The 24,395-nt window shown below is 43.3% G+C and overlaps 1 protein-coding gene across 10 annotated transcripts in view; it reads left to right on the top strand.

Moving 5' to 3' along the window:
- LOC147114800 (RNA-binding Raly-like protein) overlaps positions 1-24,395 on the top strand; it is an 859,876-nt gene that overhangs the window by 475,356 nt on the left and 360,125 nt on the right. For all 10 annotated transcript variants that reach the window (XR_015078991.1, XR_015078992.1, XM_085992749.1 and 7 more), the window contains one exon: positions 4,763-4,838. Coding sequence is in view for 8 of the 10 variants with exons in the window: in XM_085992749.1 (XP_085848875.1) it covers positions 4,763-4,838 (76 nt within the window). In the remaining 2 variants the exon portion in view is untranslated. The remainder of the gene's footprint in view (positions 1-4,762; positions 4,839-24,395) is intronic.

Genomic DNA, 24,395 nt, shown 5'->3' with positions numbered 1-24,395 from the left:
CAGTCGTCCAGGTGTGACGTCGTCATCCTTTTTGGCCTCAACCTTCAGTGCCTGTATGGAATGCCAATCTAATTGTATCTTTCGGATCCATTCACGTCCTAGCAGTGGTGGTCCTCCATTTGGCAATACATATATATCCATTTTAGGTATTTCCTGACCTTTATATGTCACTTTCACCCTTATTTTCCCTTTGGGGTAATCTTTTTGCCCCGTATACGTCTTCAAGACAATCTCTGTAGCTTTCAAGGGTATGTGTGAAAATAGCCGCTTGTAGTCTCTTTGATTTATGACTGTTAGAGCTGACCCTGTGTCCAATTCCATTTCCACTTGGACTCCGTCTATCTTGAGTGTAACCCAGATAGTCTGGTGATCCTCCATTTCGGTTACATTATGTAGTTTCAGACAACCCAGCTCCTTGCTTCCGGAGTCTGTGTCACTTTTTTGTTCGTCTGAACCACTGTCCATCACCTGGTGTACCTTTTTGTACTTCTGCTGTGGAGATTTCTTACTGTTGGTTTTCTTCCCAGACCTGCAGACTCTTGCTATGTGTCCTGCTTTCCCACACTGTCTGCACACTTGGTCCTTGAACCAACAATCTTTCTGGTCATGTGTTGTTCTGCCGCAGCGATAGCACTTCCCTGTTCCATAGGTCATTTCGTTGGTGCCATATTCTTGCGGTCTCCGTTGTATCTCTGCAGCGCCCCTTGCAGCTGCTTCGTGTGATACTGCCATACTGAAAGCTTTGTCCAGCGTAAGGTCCTTTTCTAATAGAAGCCGTTTCTGGGTTCCTTCACTTTGTAGCCCACACACAAACTTGTCCCTTAACGTGTCTGCTAGTCCCGCTCCAAACTGGCAGTATTTCGATAGCTTGCGCAGTTCCGTTAGGTACTCAGCATTGCTTTCGTCTTTGTGTTGGTTCCTTTTATGGAACTTAAATCGTACTGCTATCAGCAGCGGTGTGGGGTTTAAGTGGTCCTGTAGGATTTCTACTATGCTTTCAAAATTCTTGTTTACCGGCTTCTCTGGGGTTATTAGATTTCGCAGTAACCCATAAGTTTTTGCACCCATGGAATTTAACAGAACCAGTGCTTTATTAGCATCTGGCACTTCATTCGCCCTGCAGTATACCTCAATACGTTCCACATATGTCGCCCAATCTTCGACTTCATTGTCGAACGTAGAGATACTGCCACTCTTCGGCATCCTTGGTTGTGCATTAACTATCACCAATGGCGCCTCCCGCGCTTCCCCTTCTTCTTCGCTGGCACAAAATGGCATCTCCCGCGCTATCCTTCCTTCCCGCGCTCGCCCGTCTTCTCCGCTGCGGCTTCGCAAAATGGCGTTTCCCGCGCTCTTCCTTCTCCGCGGCTCAATGGTGCCTCCCGTGCTCTCCCTGCTTCTCCGTGGCTCAATGGCGTCTCCCGCGCTCTCCCTGCTTCTCCGCGGCTCAATGGTGTCTCCCCTTGCTTCGCCCCACGGACCCTGATCAGCCCGTGATCCCTGGCTGTGCTCTGCGCGTTCTTCTCTTGATATTTGTCGACGCCGCTCAGTCTAGAACCCGGCTGTTTCTTACCCTCTCTCCGGTCTGCAGTATTTTTCCTCGACGCCACTCGGTGATCAACCCCCAGCTGCGCCCTGCTCTCTTCACCCTCTTTCTTACCCCGTTGACGCTGCTCGGCTCTCTCTCTGCCGTCGGTCGGCTCCAGCCGCCGCTGCTCGGGAAGGGTCTGCTCTGGACCTGTCGTCGGTCTCTTACTGCTCGTTGTGGCTGGGGAATCAAGCCCGGCTCTCTGCAGCCTCCCCAGCGAAGTTGGATCTCTGCCTGACTGCTGGGCGGTTGCTTGCGGTCGACGCCAGTGTTCCTGGACTCGACTATTTTTTTATTTTTTTTTATGTTGCAGGTAGATTCGAATCGACACTCGTCGCCACTGTTAGATCTGTGGTTCAGTGGATCAATAATCACACGGATGCTGTACATTAACAAATAACAGGTCTTTACTGGAGGAGGGTAATCTTTAGACTGGGGTGCAGAGGCATGCGCACAGCTTATATACCGGTGTGGTCACTGCCGGTACTACAGTATACAGGAGCTATAAAAAGTAGTTCTGACTTAAAGGCACATACACTACAATTACAATATTAAGTTACTTTTTTCTCCAAATGTATTCACTGTAGAGGATGACAAATTTTGCAGTAGACTGTCCTAGAGGAGTTTGAAATCAATGTGGCAGAGATACTTGATAAATTAAGATGAACTGATCTCCATTGGCCTGGCAGCATATTCTTACAGTTCTAAAGAACATGAGAGAAAATGTTTCAGAACATGGCTGTCATCATTAAGGAATCATTCTGAACTTGAGATTCCGCAGAACTGGAAGCAAGCAAACGTATTACTTATTTTTAAGAGGTTGACAAACTTGACCCAGTCAATTGAAGGCCCATTAGCTGAACATCAACAACAGATGAAAGAGTTGAATCTATTCTAAAGTGTAGGCTGGGGGATTATATACAGCAATGAACTGAAGAAACAGCCAAGGATGATTTAGAAGAGAAAATTCTATGTGACAAACCTCCATGACTTATTTGAGAATAATACAAATCAGTTTATGTTGACTTTCAGAAAGCTTTTAACAAGACTTCACGTTAAAGGTTCTGTTTTAAACTAAAAGCCACAGGAAATCAGGGTGAAATGTGAAATTGAGATGATGTTGGTTATAAATCAGGTAACAGAGAGTATTAATGAGATGTACTGTATAGGGGATACATTTCCACAGGAGTTCTCCTGTTCGTTCCCAAATAAAAATTTTCTTCAGGGTCTTGTTGGACTTCCTTTCCTCTGTCAGAGCAGCACAGTGCTACTCTAACATTCTGCCGGGGCAGGAACCATTGATTCATCCACACTGGCCATGCAAATAGCACCATCCCAATCTTGGGACTAGAGCGAGTGGTAGTTCCGCTCCACTCATTTGAGTGGTGGAGCGGACCACAAGGAACATCAGAGCCTGGGGGGAATTGGATGGTGGCATTGTGGGCAGAGGAGGAGTCATTGGAAATGGTCTTGCACTGCAATTATAACAGGAGAGAAGTGGCACGGACAGATGGCACAGGAGACGTTGGGGCGGGGGACGTGGGTGCAATTGTCACAGTCTCACAGAATGTGATTTGCAACGCTGACTGTTGTAGTCTCAGTACTGTGAATGGAAGTCAGAAGGAATGGTAGAGATGGGAATGTAGTTGTGAAAGGACGATGCATTCCAATACTTTGGAAGGAAAGGGAAGACTGAAGATAGGGTATTAATTGGAGAAAATGGAGGAGTTTATGTTGAGTGTCTTGAGGAGGGGAGTTAATATCCGTGGTCTTGAAGGAGGTGGGGACAGTTCTAGAGGATGGAAACAATTTGATGAGATCAGCAAGCATTGGCTTCAGAAGGTGAAGTTGGGTGGTCGGATGATCGAGGGAGCAGATTGCTGAATTCTGTTCACATAATTCAGCATTTACAAATTGCAATATAGAAAACTGAGGGGAAGAAATTGGGTTGCTTTGAGCCTCCCGTTAGCGCCCCCTAATGCTCCTCGAGTGTCGGGCTGCTTTCCTCGCACCCTGCTCCCTGGTGGTCCAGCAGGGCCCCAATGCACGTAGCACTAGGCCCCTCTCTTTTAATCAGGAGAGGGAGGCCTGCAATACTGCAGCACTACGTGCCGACGCGCATGGCGCTGTTGCATGTAGCGCTGTGATAGTCAGTTGTAGCGCCCCAGGAAGGAAGGGGAGCATTTCTGGTAGTGCCCCGCCTCCTGCTTGGGGTGCTACCACTGAATTTATGGCACAAGGGCGCTAATTTTTTCAGGGTGCTAAAAGTAGAGCCCCAGCGAGTTAGCGCCCCAAAGGGGGCGCCACCGAATTTTTCCCCCTAAACCGCCGCTGTTACTGGAGCTATCAAAAGCATTGGTTCCAGCCAATGGTGACCACAGTTATTTCCATTCAAAGTGGAACGAGCTATTGTTGATTGATGGGCCTTGTGTCTTCCTGTTGTCTTGTGGAAGATATGCTGATGAGCAGCTGCACCAATTAGGTACCAAGGTGATCTCTTTTTTTTTAAGTATGGCGCTGGTCTGGTAATCATCTCCCAGGTTTCTAATAATGTGATGCTTCATCATGATATTTTGGTTCGTAGCTAGTGGATTTTATTCTTTTTGTTGATGAAGCAATTTAGATGAATCACCTAAAATAATTAGCAGTAGCTTCATAGGGATCTGGAGCTTGATGATGTCAGGTGTAGCCTTAGGTCAATCAATACTGAAAGTAGTAATCAACTGACAGGACCATAAAATATGTAACAGTGTGCCTTTAATCCTCTTGCAGCATCAGCAATAGAGTGTATATTGCCAACACTATGCATAGCCAGAACCTTAAGTCATGACATAGAAGTTGCCTAGAGAGTGGACACCAAGTCACAGTCCCAAAATATTAAATTAATTGATGTATTTTGTTGAAGACAAAGTGGGAAGAAATCTGCCTGGGAAACTTCCCAGTGAATGTGAATCAACCAAAATAAGAGATGGTAGCAGCTTGAGGGCAGATTAGCTGTCATATGGCAGGACTACAATTAGGGTGCATACTTTTAGCATTTAGTAATGTTTTTGGTGTACTCTTGCATATTCTAAACTTGACATAGTATGTTAAAGAGATGTAATACGTAATATTTTGTGAAAAATTTAAATATTATCATATGGTCATTACGATGATTAGTATCCTTTCTTTCAGATATCAATATGGCAGGTGAACCCAAGCCTTACAGGCCCAAATCTGGAATCAAGAGGCCTCTCTGTGCCCTGTATGGGTAAGTGCTCATCAATGTCATGCCATCAAAATCAATACATCATGCAGAGAATAAAACATTTTTGCGAAGTGTGGAATATATATACAAGTTGTTGCTTACCAAACTTGAGTCATTCAGAAACATGGAAAAGATCTTTCAAAGTTTGTGCAAATGCACAATTTATATAAATAGACTTTTCCCATTAGATTTACCAACATGATTGTGAAGTTAAAGGTAATTTTTGTCTGTGTAAATAGCAAATGTGAGTGGAGTTCTGTTGGATTACTAAAATGTTTTACTGTGAGATAGGTTACATATTTAAACAAGTTTAAATTTGCTGCATTTTACCTATGATCTGACATTTCTTTCTGGTCTATATTGCTTTCTAAATTTGCTAAAGAATCCCATTAGTTTCAGAAATACTTTTTGTTTTATATCAATTATAATAAATCTATGTAATCTACCCTTTGGATATGGATAGATAATCCTCCTTCAACTGGAATTTGGGCCAGAACCCAGCTAGGATTCTACTCCATTGTTTTGGTGCAGTAGTGGGCCATGGGTGGCTCTAAAGCCTGACCTCACCCACCTCCACATCAACGAGGTATGTTTAGGAGTGTTCTCTGACCAGCTGGGAATTTTACCTTTAAATGGCTCCAACCCTTAATTAGACTATGTCTTCAAATAAAAGGGTTCCTTCTGATGCTGAAGATTCCAAAATTTAGATTATTCTTTTTCTTTGGCTTAGAAGGACCTGAGGCCCCTCGGGCAGTGGCCACTCCACCTTACAAAATTGGATCGGATCAGGCATCACTGAACTGGCTATCAGGTGCCAAGGGCCCATCCCAACCATGCAAATGAGCTCTTCCACAACATTTGGGGCAGAGTCTATGGCTTTCTGCAATGGCAGATGGAGGTCCCTGTTCCACCACACTTCTGCCACTGAGTGGCCCCTGCAGAATTTCAGGACCAGTATGTTACCAAATTGGTCCTGGTGAGTGATAGGAACACAAAAGGCTTGAGAGAAATTAAATAAATATAAGATAGCCATTAGCAGATCAAATAAAGAATTCAGTAATGTTTCCAGGGAGGACTTGGCATGCCTACCTGCTTCCTCCCTCCGTCTCCTCCCCCAGCCCTCCCCAACAACTCACCATAGTATGCGGTCTCTGGAGGGAAGATAGGAACCCTAGATATGGCCCTAGTGGCACGGATGCCCATTATTGGCATGATAATAAGGGACTTCCGCCTGACCTGGCGGACTTTGGTGGGGTGAGTGCCGGAGGAGATACCGAAAATGTCAACAGTGTTTACAAAGGGGGGTAATTTAATTAGAAAGTATTTCCTCAGAATGTTGTGCTCCACTGGTTTAAATTCACAATAAAAGTAATTGCACAAACGTGTATGGTTTCGGCTAAAAAAAATTATTTTTTGTACAGATTACCAATGCATTTCTCAATCCAAGTTTATGTGCAAAATAAGCTGAAGTTTTCTGAAATATTTAATTCAGTAACAGTCTGCTATGGCAGCAGTATGATGGCAATATTAGCAATAAATTCAATATTAAAGGTAACTCCATCTTCATTAACATCATTTGTTACTTACTGTTCTGATGAATTTATGTTCATACGTTGTTCGGCTCTGCAATGTTGTGGCACCAGAAACTGTAGGCAGACTTTGTAGCTCTTTGAAGATTAGAGGATATCCAACATTACCTTGTTCTTCAGCTCTTATGAAGCAATTATAGACAGAATTCTCGTGTTCAAAGAATGGTTGCACAGTGATCACCCAGCAAAACATGAGTACAAAGAAAGGTTCTTTCTTCAGGAAGTTAGCTGGTTCCTGTTTATATTTTATGAGCCAAACAAACAGTCATAAGCATGGTCTTCCAGTGCATCCATGATCACATGCTGATAGTGATTACTGTACTTGAACTTAACTCAAAATGTCAAAGAAGTGACTTCCATTTGTCATATTGTTTTGAAAATCTTTGTAAATTCCAGTAACTAAAACTCCATTATCCCAGCATAATTAGATTTTTCTGGAATTTGTCTGCTGCCTCTCCATTTTTGGTCCTTCTAATAGTGAAGACACTGTTGTCCATCCATTGATTTTTGAATGACCTAAGAATTGCCTGGTGGGGTTGTGATTGACTAATAATGCAACTGGATCATTTCACTCAAAGGACCGCATGAACTGCCAAGGATTTTACTGCCTTAATGTCCAACTTGTATGTGACCACAAGCAGTGGTTTGTGCAGATGTGTACGCACTTTCTTGGCAGTTCTCTCAATTCCTACATCCTGTAGCAGTCCAGCATTTCCCCTGTCTTTGATAAGGAGCAACAGATGACAGGCTGGCTGCTAGGAGACAAGGGACATCCCCTCCAGATTTGGATTGCTGGCACCACTCCGAAAAGCCTGTGGAGATCAGTCACTACTCAACCTGAGCAGTCAGTGAGCAGGTGTCTTTAGACAAGGATTCTGCTGCCTGGACTAGTTTGGGGATTACATGTTCCCTACAGTACACTCCTGAGAGAGTGTTGAGGATAGTGGAGGTGGTGTGCTGCCTCCTGCTTAACTTTACCATTCAACAGAGCAAGCTACCATTGCTGGCAGTTAAAGAGGACCATCCAGCACATGGATGAAGCTGATGAGCTGTAGGATTCAGCTGCAGCAGGAGGCCTCCAACATAAGCCTACAGCCAGAGCTGTATGCCAGCAACTCATTAACATTGCCTATCCTAAACTGCTCATTTCCCCCCCCCTCAACCACCACACACCATAATCTCCACCCCCATTTCCTGCCCAGAACATCATCTGAACCAGTCTATCCATCCTCCAATGAAGAAGCTCCATCGCACTGACCATTATTCATATACATGCCACCTGACTGCCAAGACTACATTGATATTGAGAATTCATTATTTGAGAAATCGCAAGCATAACTCTTTCCACTCCATAGCTTAGCGTGTCAGAGTTTCAACATTTCTATTAGTGTTTGAACCTTTTGCTAAGAGTGCACGAGTGATTTATTTCAGTTGTCCAAACATGCGCTTAACTGATGTGCTGATGGCCAGTTATTTGATAGCCTGTTGTGACCTATCATTCTTTAACTTACTAGATAGCTATAAAAAATATTTTTAATTTATTATGTTTCAAGAACCACAGTGAGTTTAATATATAGATGGATTGTGCTAAATATTTAACGCACAAAATCTCTGATTTCTTTTCATAGCATTGCTATGTAACCCGGCCTAGCTAACTTGAGTTTTACCTGTGTGCATTCGCGTGCGCATTTTGGCTGCCGCTCTGGACCCGAGCCCATCACTTTTATTTCCACTTTTTTCTCCCCCTTTTATTTTTACTTATTTTCTCTCTATCCCTCCTAGACCCCTCTCTCCTGTCATCATGCCTCCTTTGATTTCTCCCCCTCAAGTACTCTGACCTCTGAAATCCTTATCCCAACCCTTCAGTACTCCTCCACCTTCCTACTCGCCTACCGCGTCCCAGGCTTGGCTCCATCTTAGATAAGCCTACAGCTTCCTTTTGTGCCTCTCTTGGCATCCTCCAAAGGGCCCATCGAGGCATTCATCTCTGCCTCCTTACGAGCAGCAACCCCAAATGCCCCATCCTACTCTCTTGCCAACCTTCCTGGCCAGTGCGCCCGCTGGGGGGTAATCTTGCCAATCTCCTCCCCATCCAACTGACCCTGTGGACTCTGCCAGTGGATCAGCTATCACCACCCCTTTCTGGATCTCCCTTCAGAATGTCCAATCACTTGTGAACAAGGCCTTTGCCATACATGAGCTTATTGTGGATGATTGCATCGACATCATAGCCTTGACGGAAACTTGGCTGAGGGGTGATGGCACCTTCCCCCTCAATGAAACCTCCCCGCCACTTGCCCTGCCCAGACCGTCGCAGTGGCAGTGTGGCTTTTATTACCAAATCTGCCCCCTTACTCCTCTGGCACTTTGTCCTCCTTTGAGCATCTCACCTTGTTCCACCCCTCTCATCTCATTTAAAATCCTCGTTCTCTGCCGCCCACCTAAGTGGCATAAAAAAAATTTCATCGAGATATCTTCACTGTTTTCCTCCCTCAGACTCTACACCGAGCGACTTCTCATCTTCGGTGATTTCAACCTCCACCTCAATTCATCATGCAATCTCTCCTCTGAGTTCACTAGCCTCCTATCCTCCCTTAATCGCTCCCTCCATGTAAATTCCCCAACCCATATTCACGGCCAACCCCTTGAAGGGATTTTTACTGATCCTAGCCCCTTTAGGGCTACCCCGGATCAGGCGTATTTCTCAAGACGTTCACTTTCAACTAAAGTTTGAGGTAGCCGAATCCTAAAGATGCTTAATTGGGTCTAAAGGTCCGGACTATCTCTCCCGAAAGGAAAGGAACAACCCGAGAATGTTACCATCCTCCAGATAGCGCTTTTAATAAGTTTAGCTAGACTGTAACGTTCCGGATATTATGAGGGTCTGGAAAACTCCCTCAGAATTCTGCAACTCCTCACCAAAGAGTGCACAGAGATTGAGTTTGCGAGTTTTTGATACAGAATTATCATGTGAGACAATTCTAAAAACATATAGATTTATTAAAGAACCAACATTTAATTTACAGTTGGTGAGTCAATCGCAACAGTAACAGTTCCAAAAAGTAAAAACATACAATCTTATTAACAGAGAATCTTACTTTTAAATCTTAACTTCACTACAGTATTACAGTTCTTAGTGTTCTACAGGATATCCACCAAAATCAAATACCTTTGATCTCCGAGGTACCAAGAGTTGGAGACTTACAGAGCCGCCTCTGAAGCCGAGAATCGCTTTGCCCGATTAAAGCGAGTCTGTTATCCCATTTGAGAGTTCAATATTTATACCCTTTTCCAGTGGTATTTCCTTTAAGGTTTTCTGCTGATGCAAGCTAATTATCTCTAGTCATTTTTCTGCCTATTTCTGCAACTCTTACTGCCACCTCGTGTCTCATCTCTAGGTGTTCTAAGTTTACCATATAAAAAAACGGTGACGGCAGGTGTTCCTTACTTCATGTCATCTTTATGAGGGCAGATGTTCCTTATCTTATGTGCCTCTTTACAAAGTGTAAATTAGAACACCTTATCACCATGGTGAACCATTGTTTTTGTTCCCAAAGGTCAGCCTGTCAGAGCCCTTCATCTGCTGTTTCAATAAAGTTATTTATTCAGGGTCAACAACTTTCTTACCTCAATAGCCAGAATGCTTTCACAGCTATTTCATCGTTCGGTTTCTAAATTTTCAAACCCAGTTTGTCATGTTTTAATAAGGCCAGAATTCTTTCATAAGATGGTGCATTTTTCTGAATAGATTATTCCTTCACACCCTTGACCTTGCCATCTCACGTGGCCTCGCTATTCCCATCATGTCAATCACAGATAAGGCCATCTCTGACTACTTCCTTGTATCGTTCTACACCCACATCTCCCATTCCCCTCCCAACCCTACTTCCTTCTGTGTCCTCCACTGGAAAAAAACTCTCTCCCAATTCACTTACAACTGCACTTTCAAAATCCCAACTGTCCAGCCTTTGGCCCTCCAGTCACCACAACATTTCTGCAGCTACTGATCTGCTCAACCACAACCTCACCTCCACCTTTGATGACCTAGTCCCCATTAAAACCATTACTCACTCTCACCCTGGCCGTTCCCTCTGTTAAGACCCTCAGCTCCGCTCCCTTAAGTCCAAGGGAAGCAGACTTGAATGGATATGGCGGTCAACTGGTTTAGCCATTCATGCCAGATCTGGCTAGACCACATAAAACACTATTGGGTCCTGCTCTCGTCTGACAAAACTGCTCACTATTCCAGGATCATTCTAGAATGCAAAGATAATGCCTGGCTTCTACTTCTCTTCTCCAAACCGTCTTCTTAAACCCCTCTCCCCTGTCTCCTTCACTCTCACCTCCAACAACAAGTGCGAGGAGCTCATGGACTTCTGTGTCACTAAGATTGAGACCATCCAATGAACTGCCTTTGCCAATTCCCTCTCTTCCCCTAGCCCACCGGACCAAATTTCCCATAAGGTTCCCCACCACCCCCTTCCCTAGCCCTGAACTTGCATCTTTTTCTAGTTTATCTCCTATCTCCCCTTATGCCCTCTCCAAGCTCATATTGTCCATGAGACCCGCTTCCTGCTCACTCAACCCTATTCCCACTAAACTGCTGACCACTGTTCCTGGCTCCCATATTAGCTGATATTGTTAACAGTTCTCTCTCCCCAGGTACTGTCCCCCTCTACTTCAAGTCTGCTGTCATCACCCGTCTCCTCAAAAAACCAACCCTTGACCCCTCTGTTCTTGCAAACTACTGCCCCATCTCCAACCTCCCTTTCCTCTCCAAAGTGCTCGAACATGTTGTCACCTCCTAAATCTACCCCCATCTTTCCCAGAACGCCATGTTTGAATCCCTCCAATCAGGTTTCTACCCTTGCCACAGTACTGAAACGGCTCTTATCAAAGTCACAAATGACATCCTATGTGACTGATAAAGGTAAACTATCCCTCCTTGTCTTTCTTGAGCTGTCTGCAGCCTCTGATACGGTTGACCACACCATGCTCCTCCAACGCCTCTCCACCGTCGTCCAGCTGGACGGGACTGCACTCGCCTGGTTCCATTTGTATCTATCTAATCGTAACCAGAGAATCACCTGAAATGGCTTCTCTTCCCACTCCCGCATCGTTACCCCTGGTGTCCCCCAAGGATCTATCCTTGGTCCCCTCCTATTTCTCATCTACATGCTGCCCCTCGGCGACATCATCCGAAAACACAGCGTCAGTTTCCACTCTTTTAAAAAATAAATGTTCCTGTGGAGCCAAAGGAGCAGGATTCCACAGAACTCCTGATCAGCCCACATGTCCCGCTCTAAACCCCATCCCAGTACTTAGCTGAGGGCTGCCACCGGTGAGGCAGGCTGCTCAAAACTGAAGTCTTCACTCAGGAGAGCTGCCTGTGGAGGGGCGACCAGCAGCAGCAGCTCGCTGATGAGGCCCGAGGACCAGTTTCTATCAATCTTCCCGCCTCTTGGTTCAGGTGTGTGCTGGTCAGGCAACGGCAAGTCCGGGCCAGAAAACTGATCTAGGCCCAGGCCCCTTTGTATGTTTCTTCAATTCAGCAAGGTATTTGCTCTCCTAGCATGGAGTTCTGTCTGCCAGAATCACACATCCAGACACAGCGGCCACACTCGCCATGATTTTGCATCTATGAAAATTAATGGATACATTGCCTGAAACTTTATTTCAAGGACTCCAAGATTGAATACTTGGGTAACCCCCTCAAATCCTCTTTCCGGATTGAAAAGTTCTTCATGGCTAGCCTCTGTTTCCTGTTTTTGAGCCATATGTATATCCAGCAGCATAATTTACCACCTCTCTGTGACTTCGTACCATAGTTATTAACCGGCAAAGTGGAAATTTGTCAATAGTTCTTTGGAAGTTCTCATTTTTAATATCAACTACCATTCCCCTGCCCACCATGTCAATAATATCTCCAAATAAACGGCAACTAGTTATTGAAGCATAACCATCCCTTGCTGAATTAATTCTGAATGTGTTTTTTTTTAACGTTAACCTTCTACACATATTCATCCAATAGAAGAGCGCTGTTATCGTAAGACTACTTAACATGCTCATATCGCTTTCTCTCTGTGAGATGTTGTTGTGTGTTTTATGGATTGACATCTCTGTTAAAATAGCAGAGAGGAATTTGGCACAAATGTATAAAGTGCCTGTATAATATCGTTGCCAACAGTAATTTCTACCCTTAACCCTTAAAACTATTCCATAACTGATGTTAAATGTATAGGTCTACAAATGTATAGGTCTGCAATTGTTCTTAACCTTCTTTTATATCAGAGTTCCAATAGTGACTTTCCAATCTTCTGAATTTAGTAAACTTACAAAGATTTCCCAATTTCATTCCCTTCTCTTTTAAGACAGTGAGAAATTTCTTTTTGTAGAGAGACATTAGAGCATCGAATAATATGCTACAGAGAGTAGTTGAGGCAGAGGCCATGACATCCTTTAAGAGAAAAGTAGATAAACATTTCAATAAGAGGAAGACACAAGGCTCATGGGGATGTGCTGAGCAGACGGATTAGTTTTGAATTATCATAAAAAGCGGCTGCCACAGGCGTGATGGGCTGAATGGTTTCCTTTTGTGCTGTAAACCTCTGTGGTTCCACTTTGGGTGTTTGTTGTCTGGAGCAGATACTTTGACTATTTTAAAAGCATCTAACATTTTATATTCATAATAATATCTGTCATTATTTGCATACTGTCCAGAAATTGTTGGAAATCTGAACTCTGAGTTAAACAAAATGGCTGTGATTTCCCCTACCTTGGCGTGTCCGTGGCGGACGACGTCGGTGGCGGTTTCGGCCTCACTGCTGGCTCCAGCCCGCTGTGTAGAATGATTTTTCCCTGATTGGGCTTGTTAAGCCCACACAGAGCATTTGCCGGCCAATTGAAGGAAGCAGGTCTGATCATATCATTTGATGACCGGGTCATCAACCGGTTTCCTTAAAGGGACCATGCGCAAATTGATTTTGACAGTTGTGCTGTCAGTGTTCTACAGCATTGAGCTGCTGCAAACACTGACAAGCAATGCACAGAGGTGCATGGCTGCACTAAGGCTCTCCCATGTAACAGCACGCAGGGAGGTTCTCTTCCCTTCCTATGGGTGGAAGAGACCTCCCCAGGAGACCAACGCAGCCTGGTTGCACATTGCACAGGAGGGCACAAGCAGGGATGTCATCAGGAGGACCAGGCTGCAGTGACACAAACCTTTCAATGATCTCAGTGGATCATGAAACGTTAGTACAAAGCCACACTCAACCTCATCCTGCTGTGCCATTCATCACATTCCCATCACCCTGCCTTCCCTACCCTACTCCTACACATCCTTACTCACATCAATTTACCTTGCACCTCTACCCATCCCTCTCTCACATCCCCATCTTACTAGCCACCCCTCACACTCACCCTCATCCTAGTGCAATCATACTAACTAACAACACACAAGGGTAGGCACTTCTGTGTTTTATGCAATGTTCACGGAAGGTTTCTGTTAATGTGGTGGCAAACATTAAAACCTTTATTTTCAACACTTTGCGTTTTGTACAGATCTGTATGCACCTTTGGAAGTGGTTTAGTGAGTTGCAGTGAATGGTGAGACATAACGGTACCCCCCACAATTGTGATGAGTGTGAAAGGAATGGCTTGGGCATTGTAGGGATGCTTTATGGTGTTGGTGTGGGGTGGTGCCAACCTGGTGCATCATGTGGCAGCCAGGGTGTACAGCATCAAGTGAAGTAAATATGGCCATGGTGTGGCCATCCCTGGCCTCCCAGGCAGCAATATGGTCAGGTGCTGATGCCCTGTGTCCTATGCAGCATCAGTTGATTGCGAAGAAGGTTGGTGTTGTTGTTGTTGGTGCTGCTGGTGTGCCTGGTGCTGCTGGTGTTGGGGCTGACCGTGGTGGGATTCTGAGGACCAAGGTGAGATTGTTTCAAGGGCACCAATGCTGATGTAATAGATGGCAGGTGAACCTGAGATGACAGAAATGATCTGTCAATGATGAGAGAGGCTGTTCCAATGAGGTGACACTGGATAGAGAGTTTACTCCAAACACTTGCAACCTGCATAAAGCTTAATCTGTCTTCCAAATGCAGTAAGCAACAGCTTCTGAGCTTAGAAAGTGAACAGCTGTGAGATGGGAGCTTTTATAGCACATTTCATGTTGTCAAGTAATGAGATGATTCTGTGGTCATGCAACTCCCAACCTGCTTACCTGACGTGATCCCCGAGCAGCATGGACCCCGTGGGCGACCTCGTAAAATGTAATGGTGAGCACAAAATACTTCTTAATGGGCTGTTAACAAGGTCATAATGACCTGAATTGCCTCCTCCTGACCCGCTGTCAAAAAGAAAATTTCCCACCCGACCCGCCTCCGAAACGCCCGTTGACCCCCCAAAAAATTCCCTCCAATCTTTTCGAAGGAACTATTTAACAACTCGGCTGTTACTTTGTCCTAGAGTTTTCACTTCCCGCTATAATTTTTAAATGGACCAATAATTTCTTTCACCTTCTATTTACTGCACACATATTTAATCTAGGCATCTTTTTGAGAAGCCACATGTGTTTAATGATAGAGCGGATGAGAACCTGAAATGTCCAGTGGGAGAGGAATGAAGCATCAATCATGGAAGCCAGCAGATGGAAGTGAAGCCAATCCAAGGGTATAGCCGGCTCCTTTCTACCTCTTTGGGTGTTAGTGCTCCATGGCTTTAGGTAACACAGCAATGTAGTAACAGTTTCAGACAGGAGAAGACTGTTGCTCCATCTAGCCTATCTGCAGGAGTAGGCCATTTAGCCCTTCGAGCCTGCTCTGCCAATCAATGAGATCATGGTTGATCTTTTACCTCATCTCCATTTTCCTGCACTATGCCCATATCCCTTGATTCCCTTAATATTCAAAAAGGTGTGGTCTCATCAGGGCCATATATAATTGCAGTAAGACGTCTTTACTCTTAAACTCAAATCCTCTTGTAATAAAGGCCCACATACTATTTGCTTTCGTAATTGCTTGCTGTAACTGCATGTTAACTTTCAGTGATTCGTGTACAAGGACACCCAGGTCCCTCTGAGCACCAATATTTCCCAATGTCTCTCCATTTAAAAAATACTCTGCTTTTCTATTTTTCCTACCAAAGTGGATAATTTCACATTTCTCCACATTGTATTCCATTCGCCATGTTCTTGCCCACTTACTTAGCCTGTCTATATCCCCTTGAAGCCTCCTTGCATCCTCCTCACAACTTACATTCCCACCCAGCTTTGTATCATCAGCAAACTTAGATATATTACATTTAGTCCCCTCATCCAAATCATTGATGTAGATTGTGAATAGCTGAGGCCCAAGCACTGATCCTTGCGGTACCCCACGAGTTACAGCCTGCCAACCCGAAAATGACCCATTTATTCCTACTCTGTTTTCTGTCCGTTAACCAATCCTCAATCCATGCTAGTATATTACCCCCAATCTCATGAGCCCTAATTTTGTTTAATAACCTCTTGTGTGGCACCTTATCAAATGCCTTCTGAAAATCCAAATGCACCACATCTACTGGTTCCCCCTTATCTATTCTGCTAGTTACAACCTCAAAAAACTCGAAAACAGATTTGTCAAACACGATTTCCCTTTCATAAATCTGTGTTGACTCTGCCCAATCCTATTATTATTTTCTAAGTGCCCTGTTACCATGTGCTTAATAATAGATTCTAGCATTTTCCTTAGTACTGATGTCAGGCTAACTGGTCTGTAGTTCCCCATTTTCTCTCTCCCTCCTTTCTTAAATAGTGGGGCTACATTTACTACTTTCCAATCTGCGGGAACCGTTCTAGAATCTATGGAATTTTGGAAAATGACAACCAATACATCCACTATCTCTATAGCCACCTCTTTCAAAACCCTAGGATGTAGGCCATCAGGTCCAGGGGATTTATCGGCTTTCAGTCCCATTAATTTCTCCAGTACTGTTTTTTTACTAATACTAATTTCTTTCAGTTCCTTATTCTCGCTAGACCCTTGGTTCTCCATTATTTCCGGGAAGTTTTTTGCATCTTCTTCCATGAAGACAGACACTATGGGCTGGATTTTGATACTGGAGGCGTGTAGGAGGCGGGACTACAATTTTTGGGTTTGTAGTCCCGCCTCCATTGAGTTGTGGTCAACCCATGCGATTTTCACTTGATTGACCTTGTTGAGCCCGCCCAGCGGGCTCAGCAGGCCAATTAAGGGCCACCCGGCAACAGGTGACGTCACAGATTGACATTTCATCTGTCAAGAGCTTTTGACAGATGAAATATCAGTGTTTGACAGCTGTTTGAAGCTGTCAAACACTGACAATCTGTACTCCAAGTTAATTCCTTCCTCTCAGGCTGATTTAGAGATCTCTCCAGAACAGAGAGCTGAATGCTGCAACTTTTGACAGCTCGCAGCCATTCTGCTTTCTGTGCCGGTAAGATGAGGGGCTCCCGAGACCTGAAGGAAGGAAGGCTGTAAAGGTAAGAAAAGGTAAGTAAAACTTCTTTAAACACTTTACGCAAACCAAACGCACTTACCTCTGCACTCATGCACCCGTCACTCACCTGAACACTGGACATCTCGAACCCTCCAAGCCCTTCAGCCCGACGGTCCGCCTCGCTAACTTGGCGTGGTTTGGAGCCTTCGGGAACCCCACACTTCAGGAATAAAAATAGGGATTAGGCTAAAAACTGCCTGTTAACTACCTGTTAACAGGCAGTTAATTGGCACTAATCTCCTTCCCACCTCGGGAAGGCGGCTCACAGCACAGGTCGGGTATCCGCCTCCTTTGAAACTGGCATGGAGGCGGGTTGGGGGCGGGATGGGTTCGTGCCCCCGATTTCGAGATCTTAACCCCCCACATGCCTCCAATCCCGCCTCCATGGCCCAATGAAAATCCTGCCCAAAGTATTTGTTTAATTTCCCTGCCATTTCCTTATTCCCCTTTATAATTTCTGCTGTCTCAGCCTGTAAGGGACCCACGTTTATTTTCATTAACTTTTCCTTTTTACATACCTATAGAAGCTTTTACAGTCTGTTTTATGTCTCTCGCTAGTTTACGCTCCTATTCTATTTTCCCTTTCATGATCAATTTCTTGCTCCTCCTTTGCTGAATTCTAAAATCGTCCCAATCCTCAGGCTTACTACTCTTTTTGGCAACATTATAGGCCTCTTCCTTTGATCTAATACTGTCTTTAACTTCTCTTTTTAGCCACCGTAGGACCACTTTTCCTGCAGGATTATTGTGCCTTAAAGGAATGTATATTTGTTGTAAATTATGTATTAATTATTTAAATGCTAGCCATTGCTTGTCTACCGACATACCTTTTAATGTAGTTTCCCAATCTACCTTAGCCAACTCGCCCCTCATACCTATGTAGTTTGCTTTGTTTAGATTTTAGACCCTAGTTTCGGAATTAACTAATTCACTTTCAAATTCAATATAAAATTCTATCATATTATGGTCACTCTTCCCTAAAGGCCCCTTTACTACAAGGTTATTAAATAACCCTTTCTCATCGCACAATACTAGATCTAAAATAGCCTGTTCCTTAGTTGGTTCCTCAACATACTGATCTAGAAAACTATCTTGCGTACATTCCATGAATTCGACCTCCACACTATTACTGCAAATTTGGTTTGCCCAGTTTAAATGTAGATCAAAGTCCCCCATGATTATTGTATTACCCTTGTTACATGCGCTTCTAATTCTCTGATTTATACTCTGACCTACATTACACCTACTGTTTGGGGGCCTATAAACAACTCCCACCAATGTTTTCTGCCCCTTGCTGTTTCTTAGCTCCACCAAAACTGATTCTACTTCTTGATTTTCGGAGCTAAGATCCTTTCGCTCTACTGTCTTTATCCCATCCTTTATTATCAGGGCTACCCCTCCTCCTTTTCCATTTTGCCTATCTCACTCAAAGTCAAGTATCCTGGGATATTTAGTTCTCAACCTTGGTCACTCTGCAACCACGTTTCCATAATGGCTATAAGATCAAACCCATTTATTTCTATCTGTGCTATTAATTCATCTATTTTGTTGCAAATGCTTTGTGCATTCAGACCCAGTGCCTTTAGTTTTAACTTTTATCTATTTTTCCCTGATGTTATTTTGCCTATCTCATCTATAAGTTAAGTATCCTGGAATACTTAGTTCCCAACCTTGACCACTTTGCAACCACGTCTCCATTATGGCTATTAGATCAAACTTGTTCATTTCTATCTGCGCTATTAATTCATCTATTTTGTTGCGAATGCTTCGCGCATTCAGATCTAGTGCCTTTAGCTTTGACTTATTTCTATTTTTCCGTGATGTCCCCTTAGTCACTGGTGCTTTAATATCTTTGTTTCTCTCCTTATTACCTTTGTTACTCTCTCTGTCCCTTCCTGACTCACTCTTGCTTATTTTTACCCAAAACTCTACTCTGCTGTAGAGCCTTGGCATTTCTCTCGCTGCTTTTAAATTTACTCTTTCCTGAATCCTCCCACTCCCCCTTATGCTTAAATTCTATACACAGCAGTAAAGCATACTTGGATCCAATTGGTCCAAACCTTTCATAGTGGCATAGTGCCCTGCACTAAGTGGCACAGGATCTTTCAAAACCTATTAAATAAAATACTGCAATAGGCCTTTCCTGGGAATAGGATACCTGTCATTCTAGTAGTGGGGCACAATGGACTTGATTTCTGTTTTCTGATTTTGGAATGGTTCCAGACACACACGTTTTAAGTCAATACATATGCCACTGATTGATTAATATATGGTTAACTCAGTCATTCCAGCAAAATCCTGGCCTTGTGTATAAGTATCCAATGTGGCCTTGTGGAGGAATTGGAGCCAACAGGACCATTCAAAAACTTAATGAGAGCTGCAACGGGGCTGAAAGAAGTGGGAGTGGGGGTTGAAGAAGGCAGTTTTATAAATTTACACACACCTGGAGGGGTTGATGACACCATCAACCTTGAACAGAAAACCAGGGTTGGAGCTAACGGGTCTGACAGCTAAGGTACTGATGCTGTCATTGGAGCATAAACTCTGAGCTGGAGCTGGCTGGAAGAAACATGCCAGATGGTACAAAGTAGAGAGCTGGAGTGTCGACCTGAAGCCGAAGAAGTGGACCTGATGGGACAATTGGGGCGGGGGGGAAAGAAATCTGAGTGCGACACAGCAACTAGAAGAAGTCAGGCAGTCGTGAGGACTTTCCTTCAAAGCACGACTGCAGCTGATGCTCATGGGGCCAAAATGCAGCAGTGTGGTGACAATGGGCAGCCATATCACATTGCTGTTCTATTCAGTGGCATGCTGACTTAGCCATCAGTCACCTCCTTGATACATCTATGGGCAACACGTCAATTGATACTGTAGATGATTCCTGGGAAGGAGGTGGAGGCAATACAGTTGAAGGAGGAGCTGAACTATTGGTCAGGTTGGCTGCACGTATCCTTGCAGCAAATGACACAAATCAAAACTGCCTCCATGCTGAATCAACGCCTATGGAGCTGATTCCCCCTTTTGTTGCTAAGTAGATGTGCTAGGGGTTGTGAAAGGCGCTTATATAAATGCAAGTTTTTTTTAAGGTCTGTGTCAGTGCGCACAATGGCCTAGAAATTGCGTCGGAGGCGTACCCAGGAGTACACCTCCGACCCGTGAAACAATTCCGAAAGTACCTCCTGGCACCCAGGCTGCAAAGAGTTGCAGTTTCAGGCTTCCAGGCAGATGGCAACATAAATGCCCACAAATCCCAGGGATGCAGGTGGTTCGGAAGCGTCCCTGGAATCACGTGTGCCTGGTCCTCCAATGACAAAGGAGAATTCCATTGCAATCACTTACAAAGGAAATCCCCTAATGATATGCAGTGGAATCCCCAAATCATCATACAATGTACAGAATTTTAATAATTAAACAATGTACTGAATTGCAAATTTATTCATAAGTTCCTTCATCGCACCAACCTCATTGATAAATAATTTTATATATCTTAATCTGGGCCAATATTTGCATAAACTCAATTAAAGTGTATGTGCATAATCTTGGATTTTTAAATGTTTTATTTAATCCTTATATATACCCTTATGCTGATGCAAGCAGGCCCTATGCCTGCTTTTACCAGCCGTAAGATTGCGTGGGCAATTGTTGGGCAAATAGCCCAACTCCGCCAGCAATACTCATTTTTCAGGCAGTTCAGATGATCTTTCAAGGCGTGCCTTGACAGATCGCAAGTTCCGGATTTCGGGCATGTGGAAACCCAGAAATTTTGGAGCCTTTCAAATGGATTACGATGGCATACTCTCCGAGTACACCATCTGGAAACTGCAATTTCAGGGCCAACGTTATTCTCATTTATACTGGTAGATTTGAGATTCTTTAGAAAAATACCAATGTGTTGGATTATCAAAACAGCCTCTCTGCATAATATTCTTTGGAGGTCAAATTGAACTCTGGTGACCGGACAAAGTGTAGAAAGGGGTGTTGATTTGCTGTTGCCCGTTTTGTGCTATTGCCCATTTTGCGCCATCACTGAAGACCAATTTCACACCTTTGTGTTCTGTATAGTCCCAGGTGTCATTGCAATTGGATTCTAAGATTTGTAGTCAATATTATCATGGGATTCCAAACAATTCTCAGACAAAAGCAGAGCAAGGTTTTAAATAATGCTGATATTTGCGTCCTTTCATACTTATCCAGATGGAAGACCTAGGGCTGTGTTTGTCTGTCGTTTGAAAGAAATGGGAGAATAATCCATGTTTCATTGTTATTTTTGATCCACTAACAATCACTTAAATATGCACATCCTGAGAAGGAACAAAATAAGACAATCATGGTACAGTACATTGTTTAAACAGCTACTAAGGCACTTAAATGCTGAAAACTTTGAGAGTCTGGGTGTGGAGCGTGCCATTTTATTGTTTGAAATGGTTCTATGAAAAATGGAGAAAATATTGATTCATCCAAGAAGGTCAATTTAGGACCTTGATGGACGAGATCCTAATATTGTCAAGTTTTTATTTGCTTGACGGGGAACATTTTCTTATGTAACAGCAAAGGTTTTGATAGATTGAGAAAGATAAATGTATAAGGGTCACACTTGACCAAAAGCTACAAATTAATGCTACAGACAATTATGTACAGATATTTAATTGAGGCTCCTATAAGACCTGGTTGTTTCTCTTGTACTGCTAGCAATCTGTTACCATTTTTAGCCATGTTAAACATCCATAATGCATTTTAGCATGAGGATTTACATTACTGGAAAATTGAATAACTACACTATCTTGGATCCAGTGATTGCTACAATCAATCTCCAAACCAATGGGAACCTTCAAATTCTGACAGCAATGGACCCTGCATCGGATCCAGCATTCAAGTGTTTTGAATTCTGAACCTACAAGTTAAACTGCATGGGCAAAATCATGCAACTCCTATCTTCCTATTAACTATTCCACTAAAACATTGCATAAATGTAGATAAAGGATCAGTCATCTCTATGGAAGGCAGCAGGTCAGAATTGAGTAGTGTGGGTTGTAAGATTGAATAAAAATCTCTAGAGATTCACTTAATTACCTTTGGGAGTCACAGAGAAATTTCAGTGAACTTTATCTTCTGCAAGAATCACCTGCAGTTGATTGCCACCTGAAGGAGTTTGTGTGGGTTGGGTAGAGTTCACAGTAGGGCAAATTGATCATGCTCTGTGCAGGAATAGCTTGATGAACAATTGACCTTTTCTAGTTCCATACTTTTAATGTTAATATGAAAAGCATAGTAGAGATTCAAACTATGATACCAATGGAAGAGTCAATAAGAGCAGAAGAAGTAATGTAAGTGCGGCAGCAATGCTGAAGGCCGAGTTTATCAGTATTGCATCAGATCTTTCTGCAAAACTAAGAAGATTACCGAACAATAAAGTTTGAAAAGCACCAAGGATTGTAATTTCCTCATGGTATGAACCATTATGGAAAAGGTGAAGCGCTTAAAGCGGTGAAGTGAAGAATATTGATATTTTTCAAAAGAATTCCACAAACTGCATTATTGATGCCTGGAGGATGAATATGAAGTACTAAATTGTATTTTCTTTGCATGTCAAAGGTATACTTGTAACATTTTTCAAAAGTCATTTTCAGTCATTTAAAATCGGGTTACTCACAGGTGGTGGATTGACATTAATTTTAAAATGCTTATTTTTTGTGATAAATCCATTTTCAGCTGTATTAATCAAATTACAGCAAGTTACCAATATATGATGGAAAATTTTTCAAGGCAAATTTTTTTTAAAAAAAAGTTACATTTTAAAATGTGCTGATTTATGGCAGATTTTGCATTCAACGTTAGGCAAATGAGTTTGAGCGAAGACTCAAGGGGGGAAAAAAAACACTTTTCAAATTGCACCCATTTCCCTTATTTGCACCCAAAGTGGGTTCTTCAGCTCTGTGCAATATAATTATGCCTCAACTATGCCCTTGCATTCATTTTTTTTTTGGTGATCAGGACCATAGATAACAGAAAGCTCCATTTGTGCTGTGCATTTCGCTGATTTTAAGCTTAGTGAGTTATCTAATCAGTACATTTTAACAAACAGCAACAATTGTCTCATTTCTACACAAAGCATTACATTGAAGAGTAATGTTCAGACTTTGTTCTGCCAGTGAGGAATTTTGCCCACCAGCAGTGTGTATTGCAAATTTGGGCCCATGCTGCCTACAGTTTTCTGACCATTAATTCTGATCAGGGATGAGCGGTTACAGTTATGAAGAGAGACTTGAATTTTTTTTTACCAGAGCGGAGAAGGTTAAGGGTTGACCTGATAAAAAGCCTTCAAGCTCATGAGGATTTATGATAAAGTTAATAATGATTCATTGTTTTCATTGGTTGGCAAAATAGTAGCAAGAACACACAAATTTAAGGTAATCACAAAAAGAATTCAATGGGTAGGGAATTTAGGGAAAAACATCTTTATGCAGAGGGTGAATAGATTGTGAAATGCTGATGGTTTAAAAGTATTCTCACTAAAACCCCCAATCATTCTCTTGTGTTGTTTCCTATAGACTGTTCCCATTTATTTATTACTCTCAATGTTTATTTTCCTTTTCCAGTGCCATATTTTTGCATTTTTCTATATTATGTGAGGTCTTTCCCTTTTTGGCCCAGTCTCCCAACCAGATTTAACCTTTCTGGCATGTTCAGTTTTGTCGTCTTGTAAAACTTTCTAGGGTTGATTTGAACCCGACCTACATGGCAGAACCCAGGCGGGCGGACAGTTAATAACCAGTCGGTTACTTATCCACTCAAATGCAAATATTTCTAATATTAACTTGCAGGCAGATGAGACGCCTACCTAAAGCAGACAGGAGCCTCATAAATTTATGCAAATCAAGGTTCTGTAACGTCACTAGATGCAATTTTAACTGGGGCCTGAGCCCGGAAGCCACTGCGGCCTTCCCGCTTGGCAGAAGCAAGTTTAGAGCTGGTCCAAAGACAGAAGAGGCCCTTCTAGTAAGCCTAAAACTTTCACCCCTTCAGTTCCCACAAGAATTGCCCTTGCCCCACACTCCCTCTCCTCCCACCCATGAGATCCCCACGACACACCCTCTCCGCCATGTACCTGGAATCCGGTAGGCCACCTGATTTTCACCTGCCAACAGCCACTCTATGCCCCCTTCCTGCCATTTCTTCGGTTCTCGTCGGAAAGTGAACTGGAAACAATTAATTGAGACCCAGCGGTTAAAATTGCTGTGACCTCCTGCTGCTTCGGCCAGGCAGAAATCAACTCAAATATTAAAAAGTTCACTGCCTAAAACAGGTAGGTGCTTTGAATTGGCCAGCAGCAGGGTGGCAGCCTCCAGAGCACTAGTGTAAATGGTGCAGTCAGCCGTTTTTGAGCCGTTGCCGCCCCATTTATACTGAGAAGCCCAAGTTAAAATCTAATCCGTTGTCTCAATTGCCACTT

The sequence above is a fragment of the Somniosus microcephalus genome, chromosome 7 (assembly GCF_052327205.1).
Source record: "Somniosus microcephalus isolate GS21.2 chromosome 7, FLI_Smic_1.0, whole genome shotgun sequence".
Taxonomy (NCBI): domain Eukaryota; kingdom Metazoa; phylum Chordata; class Chondrichthyes; order Squaliformes; family Somniosidae; genus Somniosus; species Somniosus microcephalus.
Note: the sequence above shows the minus strand (reverse complement) of the source record. Positions and strands in the feature narration are given on the sequence as shown.